At 44.1% G+C, this 14792-nt stretch overlaps 1 protein-coding gene across 1 annotated transcript in view; it reads left to right on the forward strand.

Annotated features, from left to right (window-relative positions):
- The window catches only part of LOC120031526 (protein PTHB1-like), a 112936-nt gene that overhangs the window by 43929 nt on the left and 54215 nt on the right, over positions 1–14792 (forward strand). The window contains exon 14 of the mRNA XM_038977316.1: positions 1151–1255. Within this exon, the coding sequence (XP_038833244.1) occupies positions 1151–1255 (105 nt within the window). The remainder of the gene's footprint in view (positions 1–1150; positions 1256–14792) is intronic.

Consider the following 14792-nt stretch of genomic DNA (forward strand, 5'->3'; position numbering starts at 1 on the left):
CTTAATAGAAAATGAATCAAGTGAAAGTCACCCAGTACTTTAATAAAAATCTAAAAGTATTTTGTTTCTAAATATACTTAAGTATCAAAAGTAAAAGTATAAATAATTTCAAACTGCTTATATTTAGAAAACCAGACAGCACAATATTTTTTGTTGTTGTTGACAGATAGCCAGGGGCGTACTCCAACAGATAGACATAATTTACAAACAAAGCATTTGTGTTTAGTGAGTCCACCAGATAAGAGGCAGTAGGGATGACCAGGGATGTTCTCTTGATCTGTGAATTGGACCATTTTCATGTCCTGCTAAGCATTCAACATGTAACGAGTACTTTTGGGTGTCAGGGAAAATGTGTTGAGTAAAAAGTACATTATTTTCTTTAGGAATGTAGTGAAGTAAAAGTAAATGTTGTACTTTAAAGTATTTTTACTTAGGTACTTTACTCCACTGAAAATTCTTCATGGTTGGCAGGTTTTAGACAAGGAAAGACAGACAGATTGAAAATGAAAAGATGGCTAGATGGTCTGTGAAATCCCTTCACTACAGACCGAGAGAGAGCAGGACACAGACAGACATACAGAGTAGAGTGCTTGATATGTGTGTAGTGGGGAATCCTGGCACATACCCCTGGCTCAGTCACCTGTGCCGGCCCTACTTTGCTCTGGGCTCCATACGTCACGCCTCATTACCACACCACCTGACGCATGGTCGGTGTGCCCATTCAAACAGGGCTCTGTGTAACTTGTGTGTGTAACTTGGCTCGACCTCTCTCCAAAGCCATTAGCTGAAATCTGGCCTTTCCTCCCGGGCTGTTTTTGATCCCCATCTACCTTCTCTCTCTGACTCTGTTAGGGTATTAGAACTGGACTCAAATCAGCACCCTCCGCTTTGTGCCACAGGCACCCTTTCTCTGTGTGTATGTTAGAGTTGTCTGGTTAACGTTGTTAACCCTGCTGTCTTCACCTCTGGTTGAGATGTTTGAGCATGTAACCATGTGTGAGACTGAGAGTATGTGCCTGTGTGTATGTTTTTAGGCCTGGTTAGTGTTGAGAATACTGTTTCCTGTCCTTTCCACACCTTTTAAAGTGCTGAGTCGTCATGTCTGTGTATTGACTTTTTTTTATTTATTTTTTTTATTTTTTTTATACAGGTGTTGGGTCTACCACTGTGGTGGCGTTCTCTGCCTTCCTGAATGGGCAGTACCCACCAGCAGACCTGACTGGAGACGTGGCCGTATCTTACAGCTCTCCTACAGGTACACACACTGACAACCTCTTAAACACGTCGGAAACATATCACACTTGCCTCATCTCTCATGAATTGATGCTTTTAGGTTTCCCTGTCTGTGACTTATCTTACAGTAAGTCCATAGAAGTCCTGACTTCTGTCTGTAACAGCTCTGACATCTGGCTGTAACAGTACTGACCTATGTCTGTAACGAGATGGACTGACAGTAACAGTGCTGATAGCTGGCTGTAACGAGATGGACTGACAGTAACAGTGCTGATAGCTGGCTGTAACGAGATGGACTGACAGTAACAGTGCTGATAGCTGGCTGTAACGAGATGGACTGACAGTAACAGTGCTGATAGCTGGCTATAACGAGATGGACTGACAGTAACAGTGCTGATAGCTGGCTGTAACGAGATGGACTGACAGTAACAGTGCTGATAGCTGGCTGTAACGAGATGGACTGACAGTAACAGTGCTGATAGCTGGCTGTAACGAGATGGACTGACAGTAACAGTGCTGATAGCTGGCTGTAACGAGATGGACTGACAGTAACAGTGCTGATAGCTGGCTGTAACGAGATGGACTGACAGTAACAGTGCTCATAGCTGGCTGTAACAGTACTGACATGTCTGTTACGAGATGGACTGAGAGTAACACCGCTGATAGCTTGCTGTAACGAGATGGACTGACAGTAACAGTGCTGATAGCTGGCTGTAACAGTACTGACATATGTCTATTACGAGATGGAGGGAGAGTAACACTGCTGATAGTTGGCTGTAACAGTACTGACATCTGGCTGTAGCAGCTCTGTACCCTTTAAAACCACTGAATGGGTAACAGCGGACTGAACTCAGCACTGTATCCATCGAAGCATCTGGTTCCAGGCAGTATGTATTTCTGGAAGACATTACTCTCCCCTCTAACCAACAAAACCCCTCTTTATTTCAATTAAAATGTCATGGGTTTTATTATTTCACTTGATTCAAAGCGGCTCACAAAAAAGAGGCATTTGTACTATTGTTTCCCTTGGACTGTCTGTGTTGGCAGCGCCTTGTGGAAAGGTTCCCTGAAAGCACATTAAATGTGAAATGGCTTGGAAATATCGAGGCGTTTTATTTTATTGTGATGCTAAAAATAGCGGGGGTGGAAAGAGAGGAGCCTGGAGTTTTTCACAGGGCCTTCCAGCGACGGTTGCCCTGTGTTTTGATCAGTAAGACATGACTTAGATCACAGTTAGGGCTCACAGTAACAGAGAGAAGAGATGTACTGACAGCAGGGATAGGAGGGATGGCTACACACACACACACACACACACACACACACCTGTGGATATATGACTGTTTAGTGGACTATATAACTTTCTGTGTGTGTGGATGTGTTAGCCCAGTGGCTAGGTGTTAGACAGAGCAGTGTTAATCTTCATTAGCACTCTCCTCCACTCCTTTCCTCTGAATGCCTGGCTGGAATGGGAGGAATGCAGCAGTCTATACTGGGGGCTTTCTCTCCTGCCGCTGCACCCAGAGGCAACGATTACAACTCAAAAATTCTCTGTTACGGTCTACTCTCCTTTTCCTAGAGCCCATCAAAGGGATTTGCAGTAGTGCTCTCCCACTGTCCACAAATTAGTGTAGTAGGGCCATGTTGGGGGCCATCCACTGTCTCAATCAATTAGTTCACATTCATTTTTAATCACACCAGCCTCTACGTGTTTTGTGTGTGTTTGTTTGTTTGCGCATATCTCTGTCTATTTCCCCTCTATCTGTATATTTGTCTTGTGTTCTGCTCCATTTGACCTGTGCTAAATCTCTGCCCCGCTCTCCTCTCCTCTCCTCGGCAGCCAATGTGGCTACACCCAGAGAGAAGGGGAGAGAGGTGGCTGCCTTTCATCAGCGCTAACTAAGCGTGAAATACACAAGCACAGCACCGGGGGCATATGCTGCAGTTTAATAGTCAATCTGGCCCTCATTGACTGTGCTGCTAGACTGCTAGAGGAATCAGTGGCACATGATTCAGTGTAGAGCTCATTCCTCAGTCAATGAAACACATTCAGCACCACCTTGAGTCCTCCAGCATTTAATTAACTTCACTCACTGTCAAACGAATTACTGTGTAGTTGATTGTGTGTCATTGATTATGTCAATAACAGAGGTTTAGCAGAATGATTTCTTTTAAGAATGTGCACTTTTTTTCTCTCAATTGAATCAATATAGAATGAATCAGTCCACAGCTGGCTGATAATGTGTTTTGCAGACTAGAACCATTTTGTCTCCTGAATTGATGTTAAGCTGAATGTGCTTGGCTGGTTGTCGGTTATTCTTGGCCGTCTGTAGCTGCAGTAGTCGATGTCTCTGTTTTTAGACTGTCTGTATTCTGTCAGTCTGGTACTTAAGCCCAGAAGGTCTGTTCTGTTATTCTGTCTGTCTCATTGTCTATTGTCAGTCTCAAGTCTGCTGTCTGTGTCTAAGGTAGAGCCTTTGCCTTCTGAGCACACATTTTAATAAAAGAGACCGACAGTGACTGAGATGACTTATGTGCGGATGGGGTGCATCAAGATTTGTTGGCATCATCATTCAGCAATCAACAGGAGTCTACTTTCACCCGTCCAGGTCTTCATTTGGTGCAGATAAAGGAGAAAACGCGAGGAGACGACTCCACTTTCCAGAGAGATGAGAGGGAGGGAGGAGAGAACAGGGAGACGAGAGAGGTGGAACGGAGTGGAGGAGGGAGAGACTAAAGCAGGGGATGAAGTAGTGAGGGAGGGATGAAGGGAGGGGTGAAAGGGGGCAGGGGTGTGTGTAAAGTGAATGAGTGGGCTCCAGTGTTTACGTGCCCTGGGCCAGGGCCCTTTAAAGTGACTGTGTTGTGTTTGTGTTTCTCCTGCTTTGCTGCTGGCCCAAATGAAAGAGCTCAACCCTGCAGGTAAGTAGACTGGGCTCTGCTCTGGGAAGCACAGGAAGAGCCCACAGCCCACTGTTTATGTTCCCCCGTAACTCGATATAGCTAGAGAGAGACGCACACACACGCACACACACACACACACACACACAGTTTCACATACACACTTTTGGTTACACGTACTGTACACATGGGCACGCCACGTACACATGCAGACACTTATGCACTTGTATCTACTAGCTCCCACACACATACACAGACTACATATTACAGCTAAATAGTTGGGTGTCTAGTTCTGAGTAGCGTTTGTTTATCTCTGTCTGTCCGTGCCTCTGTCTGTTCATATGTGCTGTGATACAGTAGATGTCCTCCCTTTGATCAGTGACACACACACACACACTCCGACTTTTCATCGCATCGATGACATCATTACAGCTGCACAATGAACAGGATCCCTTACGGTCGCCCTGGGGTCAAATATACAGAGTGGTCAGAGAAACTTAACACACACTCAGTGAGATATCATGCAGTATGACTAGTGCTGGTGTAATCAGGCTGCTGAGGTTCCAGACTACTTACATTATCCATTGAGAGAGGATGATTGATAGCACATGTTGCTGTGTGTTGACAGCACATGTTGCTGTGTGTGCTTAAAAGCAACGATTTTAGGGAAAATAATATTACATACAAGATATTCATATTCAACTTTGGAGAAAAGTAGCCCACTCTCATAACTACTACAGAAACCCTCATAGGCCTCATATCTACCAGTGACCCCATAGTGAGGTCAGGTGTGTCGACCATGAGTTGGCAACAATGACAGCTCAGGTGAGACAATACACACACACATGGCCCATGCAGGTAAATCACAGTGGCGATTGAGGGTCGTAACTCTGCCGTGGCAGCCTGAGAATACACATGGGGTGCATACGGTGTGTAAAGAGGTGGGACCAGTTTAGATTTACAGGCAGGGCGTCCCCCCTTCCTAAACACACACACACTGTTTGTCTTTAGAGAGTGCCGACTAGTCAATGGCGGCTGGGGACCTGAAAGGGGAAAAATGTTTCCCCTAGTTCTTTCTGGTCTCCGTCTTCTCTCTTACTATCATTCCCTCTCTCACTCCTTTCTTTTCTCCCTCCAGCTTTTTCTCTCAACTTCAGTCAGTCCCCTCTACACACCCCCCCCCCCCTCTTTCTTTCAACCACACCCCTCATTGATGGCAGGATATTTATTTTAGCTGATCCTGCAGCAATTGGGTTTAGTTGCCCATTGAAAACATTTGAAGATCCTTTAACCGTCACTTTAATATTCTAGTAGTCTAAAGGCCAACAGTGTGTCTGTGGTCAAACGTCCTCTCGATTCGACACCCTTCAATAACATCAATATGGGTTTTCACAGTTTGAAGATGCTTTTAAAAAGCCACGTCTACAGGTTACTCTACAGAGAAACACAATGACAAAAAAAGAGAGAGAAAGAGGGAGAAAAGAAAAGGGGGGGAAAAGAGGAAGTGAGGGAAGGATAACTGAAGAGAGGGAGGTAGGGAGAACACTGTGTCTATACTCTGGGTCCCTAAGGTTGTGATTTTGCTCCATTATATTAGTGGTTGCTGCTACATAAGCCGGGGCGATGTAAAGCACCTACAGTACACGGCTTAGGTTACCTGGCCAGACATAACAGGGAAGGATTATACTCGCACTGGCTAGCGATGGGCCTGGCCCGCTACTGGAAAAGACCCTGCGCTTTCTCTTCTCTACACTTCATTTTTTCTTGCCCTCTCAGCTCTCTTCCTCGAGAGCGAGCGACTCTTGCACTGTTTTTGCTCTCTTGCGCTATGCCTCGGCTTGAACACTTTTTCTCTCTTTCATTCCCTTTCCGTCTGTCTTTCTATTAATCGCTCTCTTTATCACCTTTCCCTATTTCTCTTTTCTCTCGTGTGAAAGGATGGAAAAGAGAGAAAAAAGGGAATTTCCCCCCGAGCAGTCTCTCGCTCTCTCTCTTGTCTCTCTCTGTTATTCCAGCCAGGGTTCTGGCCAGCTCAACATCGTCAGCCAACTCTGGAAGAGTTATTGTTGGCCACCTCGGCCTGTAATGCTCCCCAGTGCTGTTTTAGGAGTTCCCTTAACTAGAGATCCTCCAAAAACATCCACAACTCGCTTATTTGAGATGTTTGTGTGAGTCTCTCACAGATTTTTTAAATTGTATTTATTTAACCTTTCAATGAACCCTTCCTGGTTAAATAAGATTTGAAATGTATTTTTCAAGAGCGTCCTGGCCAAGATAGGCAGCACCAAGTCATTACACAATTACAGTAAGACAACATGAAAAACTACAAGTAATCTAGTAAAAACCATAGAATTCACAAGAGCATAACAAAATCTTAAAACACCAAATTAAAAACATTGACAGGTCAGGGAATCAGTCTCAAAATCCTTCATCAGTGAGTTAAAAACACCAATCGGGACAAGTTCTTCCAGTTTAAAAGTATTTTGTAAGGCATTCCAAGCCGATGGCGCAGAGTACATAAAAGCCCTTTACCAAATTCAGTTCGGACATTTGGAACAGTTAGCAGGATAAAGTCCTGCGAACGAAGAGTACCCACCATGTTTCTGAACAATAAAAATGCCCAAATAAAATGGTAGTAAACCAAAAAATGGCTTTGTAAATAAAAGTATACCAGTGACTGAGCCTACGAGTGACTAGAGAAGGCCAGCCAACCCTGGTATACAAAGTGCAGTGGTGCGTCAGGGTTTTGCAGTTTAAAATAAATCTCAATGTGCCATGGTAAAGGCTGTCAATTGATCTCAAACACTGAGCGGAAGCATTCATATATAAAATATCCCCATAGTCTAGTAATGGCATGCATATACTGTAGCTGATACTAGCCTCCTGGCTTCAAAAGAAAAACAAGCCTTATTCCTAAAATAAAGTTGTTGAATATGCAATTTAAAAGACAGGCCATTGTCAATTAAAATTCCAAGATATTTATATGAGGTTACAGTCTCTCTCATTACAGTCTCCCTCCGATTTGACACACTGAACTCTGTCTGAGAAGTAGTTGGTGAATCAGGCGAGGCAGTCATTTGAGAAACCAAGGCTGTTGAGTCTGCCGATAAGAATGTGGTGATTGACAGTCGAAAGCCTTGGCCAGGTCGATGAATACAGCTGCACAGTATTGTCTCTTATCGATGGCGGTTATGATATCGTTTAGGACCTTGAGCGTGGCTGAGGTGCACCCATGGCCAACTCGGAAACCAGATTGCATAGCGGAGAAGGCACGGTGGGATTCAATCTGTTTGTTAACTTGGCTTTCGAAGACCTTAGAAAGGCAGGGTAGGATAGATATAGGTCTGTATCAGTTTGGTTCTAGAGTGTCTCCCCCTTTGAAGAGGGGGATGACCGCGGCAGCTTTCCAATCTTTGGGGATCTCAGACGATACGAAAGAGGTTGAACAGGCTAGTAATAGGGGTTGCAACATTTTCGGCTGATCATTTTAGAAAGAGAGGGTCTAGATTGTCTAGCCCGGCTGATTTGTAGGGGTCCAGATTTTGCAACTCTTTCAGAATATCAGCTATCTGTATTTGGGTGAAGGAGAAATGGGGGAGGCTTGGGCAAGTTGCTGTGGGGGGTGCAGGGCTGTTGACCAGGGTAGGGGTAGCCAGGTGTAAAGCATGGCCAGCCGTAGAAAAATTCTTATTGAGATTCTCAATTATCGCAGATTTATCAGTGGTGACAGTGTTTCCTAGCCTCAGTGCAGTGGGCAGCTGGGAGGATCTGCTCTTATTCTCCATGGACTTTACAGTGTCCCAGAACTTTTTGTGCTACAGGATGCAAATTTCTTTTTGAAAAAGCTAGCCGTTGCTTTCCTAACTGCCTGTGTATATTGGTTCCTAACTTCCCTGAAAAGTTGCATATCGCGGGGGCTATTCGATGCTAATGCAGTACGCCACAGGATGTTTTTGTGCTGGTCAAGGGCAGTCAGATCTGGAGTGAACCAAGGGCTATATCTGTTCCTGGTTCTACATTTTTTGAATGGGGCATGCTTATTGAAGATGGTGAGGAAAGCACCAGAATAACCAGGCATCCTCTACTGACGGAATGAGGTCAATATCCTTCCAGGATACCCGGGCCAGGTCGATTAGAAAGGCCTGCTTGCTGAAGTGTTTTAGGGAGCATTTGACAGAGATGAGGGGTGGTCGTTTGACCGCAGACCCATTACGGACGCAGGCAATGAAGCAGTGATTGCTGAGATCCTGGTTGAAGACAGCAGAGGTGTATTTGGAGGACAGGTTGGTTAGGTTGATATCTATGAGGGTGCCCGTGTTTACGGATTTGGGGTTGTACCTGGTAGGTTCATTGATCATTTGTGTGAGATTGAGGGCATCAAGCTTAGATTGTAGGATGGCCGGGGTATTAAGCATGTCCCAGTTTAGGTCACCTAACAGCACGAGCTCTGAAGTTAGATGGGGGGGGGCAATCAATTCACATATGGTGTCCAGGGCACTGTTGGGGGCAGAAGGTGGTCTATAGCAATGGTGAGAGACTTGTTTCTGGAAAGGTGGATTTAAAAAAAAGTAGAAGCTCAAATTGTTTGGGCACAGATCTGGATAGTAAGACAGAACTCTGCAGGCTATCTTTGCAGTAGATTGCAACTCCGCCACCTTTGGCAGTTCTATCTTGTCGGAAAGTGTTATAGTTAGGGATGGAAATTTCAGGGGTTTTGGTGGTCTTCCTAAGCCAGGATTCAGACACGACTAGGACATAGGGGTTGGCAGAGTGTGCTAAAGCAGTGAATAAAACAAACTTAGGGAGGAGGCTTCTAATGTTAACATGCATGAAACCAAGGCTTTTACGGTTACAGAAGTCAACAAATGAGAGCGCCTATGGAATGGGAGTGGAGCTAGGCACTGCAAGGCCTGGATTAACCTCTACATCACCAGATGAATAGAGGAGGAGTAGGATAAGGGTAAGGCTATAAGAACTGGTCATCTAGTACGTTCGGAACAGAGCGTAAAAGGAGCAGGTTTCTGGGCACGGTAGAATAGATTCAAGGCATAATGTACAGACTAAGGTATGGTAGGATGTGAATACAGTGGAGGTAAACCTATGCATTGAGTGATGATGAGAGAGATATTGTCTCTAGACACATCATTTAAACCAGGTGAAGTCACCGCATGTGTGGGAGCTGGAACTAAAGGGTTAACTAAGGCATATTGAGCAGGGCTAGAGGTTCTACAGTGAAATAAGGCAATAATTACTAACCAAAACAGCAATGGACAAGGCATATTGACATTAGGGAGAGGCATGCGTAGTCGAGTGATCATAGGGGTCCATGAGTAGCTCGGCGGGCCGCAGACACGGCGATTCAGACAGCTAGCGGGCCGGGGATAGCAGATGGGCATTCAGGGGACGTCGCGACGGAGGAGATAGTTGTAGCCCCCGCGTGCTGTTACGTCGGCAGACCAGTTGTCATGGATCAGCAGGGCTCCGTGTGGTTAAAGGGTCCAGGCCAATTGGAAAAATAGGTATAGTGGCCAAAGAATTTGTCTGATGGGCCTCTTCAGCTAACAGTCCGATATGCTCTATACAGCTAGCAGGCCGCGGCTAGCAGATGGGCATTCAGGGGATGTCGTGACGGAGGAGCCAGTTGAAAAACGCCCTCGGGCGAATTACGTTGGTAGTCCAGTCGTGATGGGTCGGCGGGGCTCCGTGTCGGCAGTAAAAGGGGTCCAGGCCAATTGGCAAAATAGGTATTGTAGCCCAAGGAGTGGCTGATGGACCTCTTCGGCTAGCCGGGAGATGGGCCTAGCGAAGGCTAGCTCCAGGCTAATTGGTTCTTGCTTCAGGACAGAGACGTTAACCAAGAGTGGCCACTCGGATAGCAGCTAGCTAGCTGCGATGATCCAGGTGAAAAGGTTCAGAGCTTGCGGTAGGAATCCAGAGATATGGAGAAAAATAAGTCCGATTTGCTCTGGTTTGAGTCGCGCTGTGCAGACTGGCGAGAGTTGTCCGGGCTAAAGGTAGCTGATGACCGCTAGCTGACTACTAGCTGGCTTCTGTTGGGGGTTCCTGTTTAAAAGTAAAGAAAATAGCAGATCCGTACCACATTGGGTGAGGCGGATTGCAGGAGAGTATGTTGAAGTTGAGGTTAAGAAAAATATTTAAAAAATATATGCGAAGAAAAAAGATATAAAAGATATATACACGGGACACGCCAAGACGAGGACAAAAGACGTCTGACTGCTACGCCATCTTGGAATTCACATGTGACTATAATTATTTAAAAGAGTCAGATCTCCCCCTTTTAAAAGTGGTAGGACAGATGCTGGTTTCCAGATCTTTGGAATTTCATTACATTCCAGGGTTAGATTGAACAGATATATAAGTTGTTCAGCAATGAAATCCGCTGCCAGATTTAAAAAGCAGGGATCAAGAAGATCAGAACCTGCAGGCTTTCTCTGATCTAAGGATTTTAGGGCTTTATGTACCTCCTGCACTGAGTATGGCAAAAAGCTAAAAGTTTGACCAGCTCTCGCTGGTTCATCTACACAGGGTTGTACAGAGACAGAGTACACTGAATCAAACAGCCTACCAGATGATACAAAGTGCTCATTGAAACAATTCAGCATTTCAGTTTTGTCATATACAGCAACAAAGTCCTTCAATACACATGACGATAACTCATTAACATTACTGTTACCAGACATAGACTTAATAGCCTTCCAAAACTTTCTACGGTCATTTTGGTTATCAGTGGTAACAGACATAAAATATTCAGACTTGGCCTTCGTGAGAAGAAAATAACACTTGTTTCGTAACTGCCCAGAAATAAGCCAATCAGCATCAGAACATGATTTCCTTGCTTTAGCCCAGGCTAGATTACGTTCATGAATAATACAAGACATCCTAGAAGAAAACCATGGATTATCCCGCCCTTTAACTCAGAACCTGTGGAATGGGGTATATTTGTTTTACTATTTGGAAAAAAACATAATGAAAGAATCCAGGCATTTTCCACATCAGGAATAAGCTCAATCTTGCTCCAGTCAAAATAAAACAAATCATGAAAGAAAGAAAGCCTGCTCATTAACTCTCTTCAGATTTCTCTTACGAATAAAGCGTGGGTTTGTCTTAGGAACCTTAGTATTTCTATCAGCAACAACAGCACAATGGTCACTGAAATATTCTGTGGTTGGTGTTTTTTGTCATGATTTATGTGGAACATTTTTCTATCAAATCAATCAGTGTAGATTTACCTGGACATTTGAGATTTGAGCGTGTGGGTGAGTTTATCAACAGGGTAAGATTCATAGAATTACATAACATTTTTAAATCATCAGACACAGACTTTAACCAACACCAGTTGAGATCACCAATCAAGATCATTTCACTGTAAAGAAGTTTAGACATAAAATGCATCACCAAGAGCAGAGTGCGGTCTATAACAGCCAATCACAGTTATGCAGAGACCCGTTCAAACCTCAATATTCAAAGCAAGAAATTCCAACTGTTTACAAATAGTTTCAGACTATGCCACACTTACAAGGAATTTAGTCTTTACATACAGTTGAAGTCGGAAGTTTACATACACCTTAGCCAAATACATTTAAACTCGGTTTTTCACAATTCCTGACATTTAATCCTAGTAAAAATTCCCTGTCTTAGGTCAGTTAGGATCACCACTTTTATTTTAAGAATGTGAAATGTCAGAATACTAGTAGAGAGAGTAATTTATTTCAGCTTTTATTTATTTCATCACACTCCCAGTGGGTCAGAAGTTTACATACACTCAATTAGTATTTGGTAGCATTGCCTTTAAATTGTTTAACTTGGGTCAAACGTTTTGGGTAGCCTTCCACAAGCTTCCCACAATAAGTTGGGTGAATTCTGGCCCATTCCTCTTGACAGAGCTGGTGTAACTGAGTCAGGTGTGTAGGCCTCCTTGCTTGAACGTGCTTTTCAGTTCTGCCCACAGATTTTCTATAGGATTGAGGTCAGGGCTTTGTGATGGCCACTCCAATACCTTGACCTTGTTGTCCTTAAGCCATTTTGCCAAACATTTTGGAAGTATGCTTGGGGTCATTGTCCATTTGGAAGACCCATTTGCGACAAAGCTTTAACTTCCTGACTGATGTCTTGAGATGTTGCTTCAATATGTCCACATCATTTTCCTCCTCATGATGCCATCTATTTTGTGAAGTGCACCAGTCCCTCCTGCAGCAAAGCACCCCCACAACATGATGCTGCCACCCCCGTGCTTCACGGTTGGGATAGTGTTCTTCGGCTTGCAAGCATCCCCCTTTTTCCTCCAAACATAACGATGGTCATTATGGCCAAACAGTTCTATTTTTGTTTCATCAGACCAGAGGACATTTCTCCAAAAAGTACGATCTTTGTCCCCATGTGCAGTTGCAAACCGTAGTCTGGCTTTTTTTATGGCGGTTTTGGAGCAGTGTCTTCTTCTTTGCTGAGTGGCCTTTCAGGTTATGTCGATTATATGACTCGTTTTACTGTGGATATAGATACTTTTGTACCTGTTTCCTCCAGCATCTTCACAAGGTCCTTTGCTGTTCTGGGATTGATTTGCACTTTTCGCACCATAGTACGTTCATCTCTAGGAGACAGAACGCGTCTCCTTCCTGAGCGGTATGACGGCTGCGTGGTCCCATGGTGTTTATACTTGCATACTATTGTTTATACAGATGAATGTGGTACCTTCAGGCATTTGGAAATTGCTCCCAAGGATGAACCACACTTGGGGAGGTCTACCATTTTTTTTCTGAGGTCTTGGCTGATTACTTTTGATTTTCCCATGATGTCAAGCAGAGGCACTGAGTTTGAATGTAGGCCTTGAAATACATCCACAGGCACACCTCCAATTGACTCAAATTATGTCAATTAGCCTATCAGAATCTTCTTAAGCCATGACATAATTTTCTGGAATTCTCCATGCTGTTTAAAGGCACAGTCAACTTAGTGTATGTAAACTTCTGACCCACTGGAATTGTGATACAGTGAAATAATCTATCTGTCTGTAAACAATTGTTGGAAAAATGACTTGTGTCATGCACAAAGTAGATGTCCTAACCGACTTGCCAAAACTATAGTTTGTTACCAAGAAATTTGTGGAGTGGTTGAAATACGAGTTTTAATGACTCTGTGTATGTAAACTTCCGACATTAACTGTATATAGCCACACCCCCAACTTTCTTTACTCGATCAGTGCGATACACATTGTAACCATTTATACATATATCCTCATCAAGAACAGATTTGCTGAGCCAGTTTTCAAAAAACACAATTGCATCAGTTGATTTACCCCATCCATTTCTGACAACATTTAAATGAAAAATACCAAAACCAGATTTACATTTAAAATCTGAGGAGGTTTGGAGACATTGCATATCAGGGCCAGGGTTAGGTTGCACGTTACCAATCTTAAGCCAAGATGGTGTAGCAGTCGGACGTGTGTTTTTTTTCACGTGTAAATAGTTGGTTTCTTAGTTTTTTTGTATATATTTTAATATCACTTTCCATCTACGAACTGAATAGACTTTCCTGCAACCCGCCTCACCCGATGTGGTACGGATCTGCTATTTTTATACTTTTATAACTGGAACCCCCATCAGAAGCTAGCCAGCTAACTAGCTACTAGCTAGTAGTCAGCCACTGCTAGCTGTCTACACCGTTAGCTCGGACACCAGCCAGCTTTAGCTCGGTCAGTACCTGCCAGTCTGCACAGCGCGTTATCAAGCCAAAACATATCGGACTGTTTCTCTCTACCACATCACCTGATTCCTGCCGCAAGCTCTGGACCATTACACCGGCTCATCGCAGCTAACACCAGTTAGCCTTGAGCTAGGCCCATCTCCCAGCTAGCTGAAGAGGTATACCAGCTAATTCTTGTTCTACAATATCTCTTTTGCTTATTGGCCTGGACCCTTTATTGCCGACATGGAGCCCCGCCGATCCATCACAACTGGTCTGCCGACGTAATTGTCCGATGTGGTTTCAACAGGCTTTTCCGTTGTGATATCGCCGAAGACCCATCCACTAGCCCCGGCCTGCTAGTTTTCTGAACGCTGTGTCTACCGCTCGCCTAGCGTAGTAGCGACTACCGAATGGCTCCTTACCTGGTTAAATAAAGGTGAAAAATTTAAATAAAACAAATATCAAAAAATAATAACTTGGCACCTCTGTTTAATAACCTTGCACGGCTTCTCTTTTTTAAGAGACCTAACTGCAAGCGAATTCTACAAGTGACTTTCTAGACAATACAAAAGTAATTTAAAACCATTAGACTTTGGTAGTGACACAAGTTCGTACTGTTCACATCATGCCACAAATCCATCGGCACTTGGATGAGTGGACGGAGTGAAAAAGAGCGAGTTCCAGCAGACAAAATGTCAAATGGACGGGAGAGCACATTGTCAGATGTACTCACCCAGCGACAATGTTCGTTTTCTCCAGAGTTCAGTAAAGTCAGTGCACAAAGCAATACCACGAAAATTGTCATTTTCTCAGAGATGTAAGAAATAGAGGCCAAGGAAAGGTAAGGGGAGAGAGGGACAGTATGTATGTGAGTGTGTGTGTGTATTTTGGGTGTGGGAGAAAACAGGTTGGGGATTGTTGAGCTGCCTCTGACAGCCAGGCGGAGAGCGAGGAGG

The sequence above is a fragment of the Salvelinus namaycush genome, chromosome 37 (assembly GCF_016432855.1).
Source record: "Salvelinus namaycush isolate Seneca chromosome 37, SaNama_1.0, whole genome shotgun sequence".
In the NCBI taxonomy this organism is placed as follows: Eukaryota; Metazoa; Chordata; class Actinopteri; order Salmoniformes; family Salmonidae; genus Salvelinus; species Salvelinus namaycush.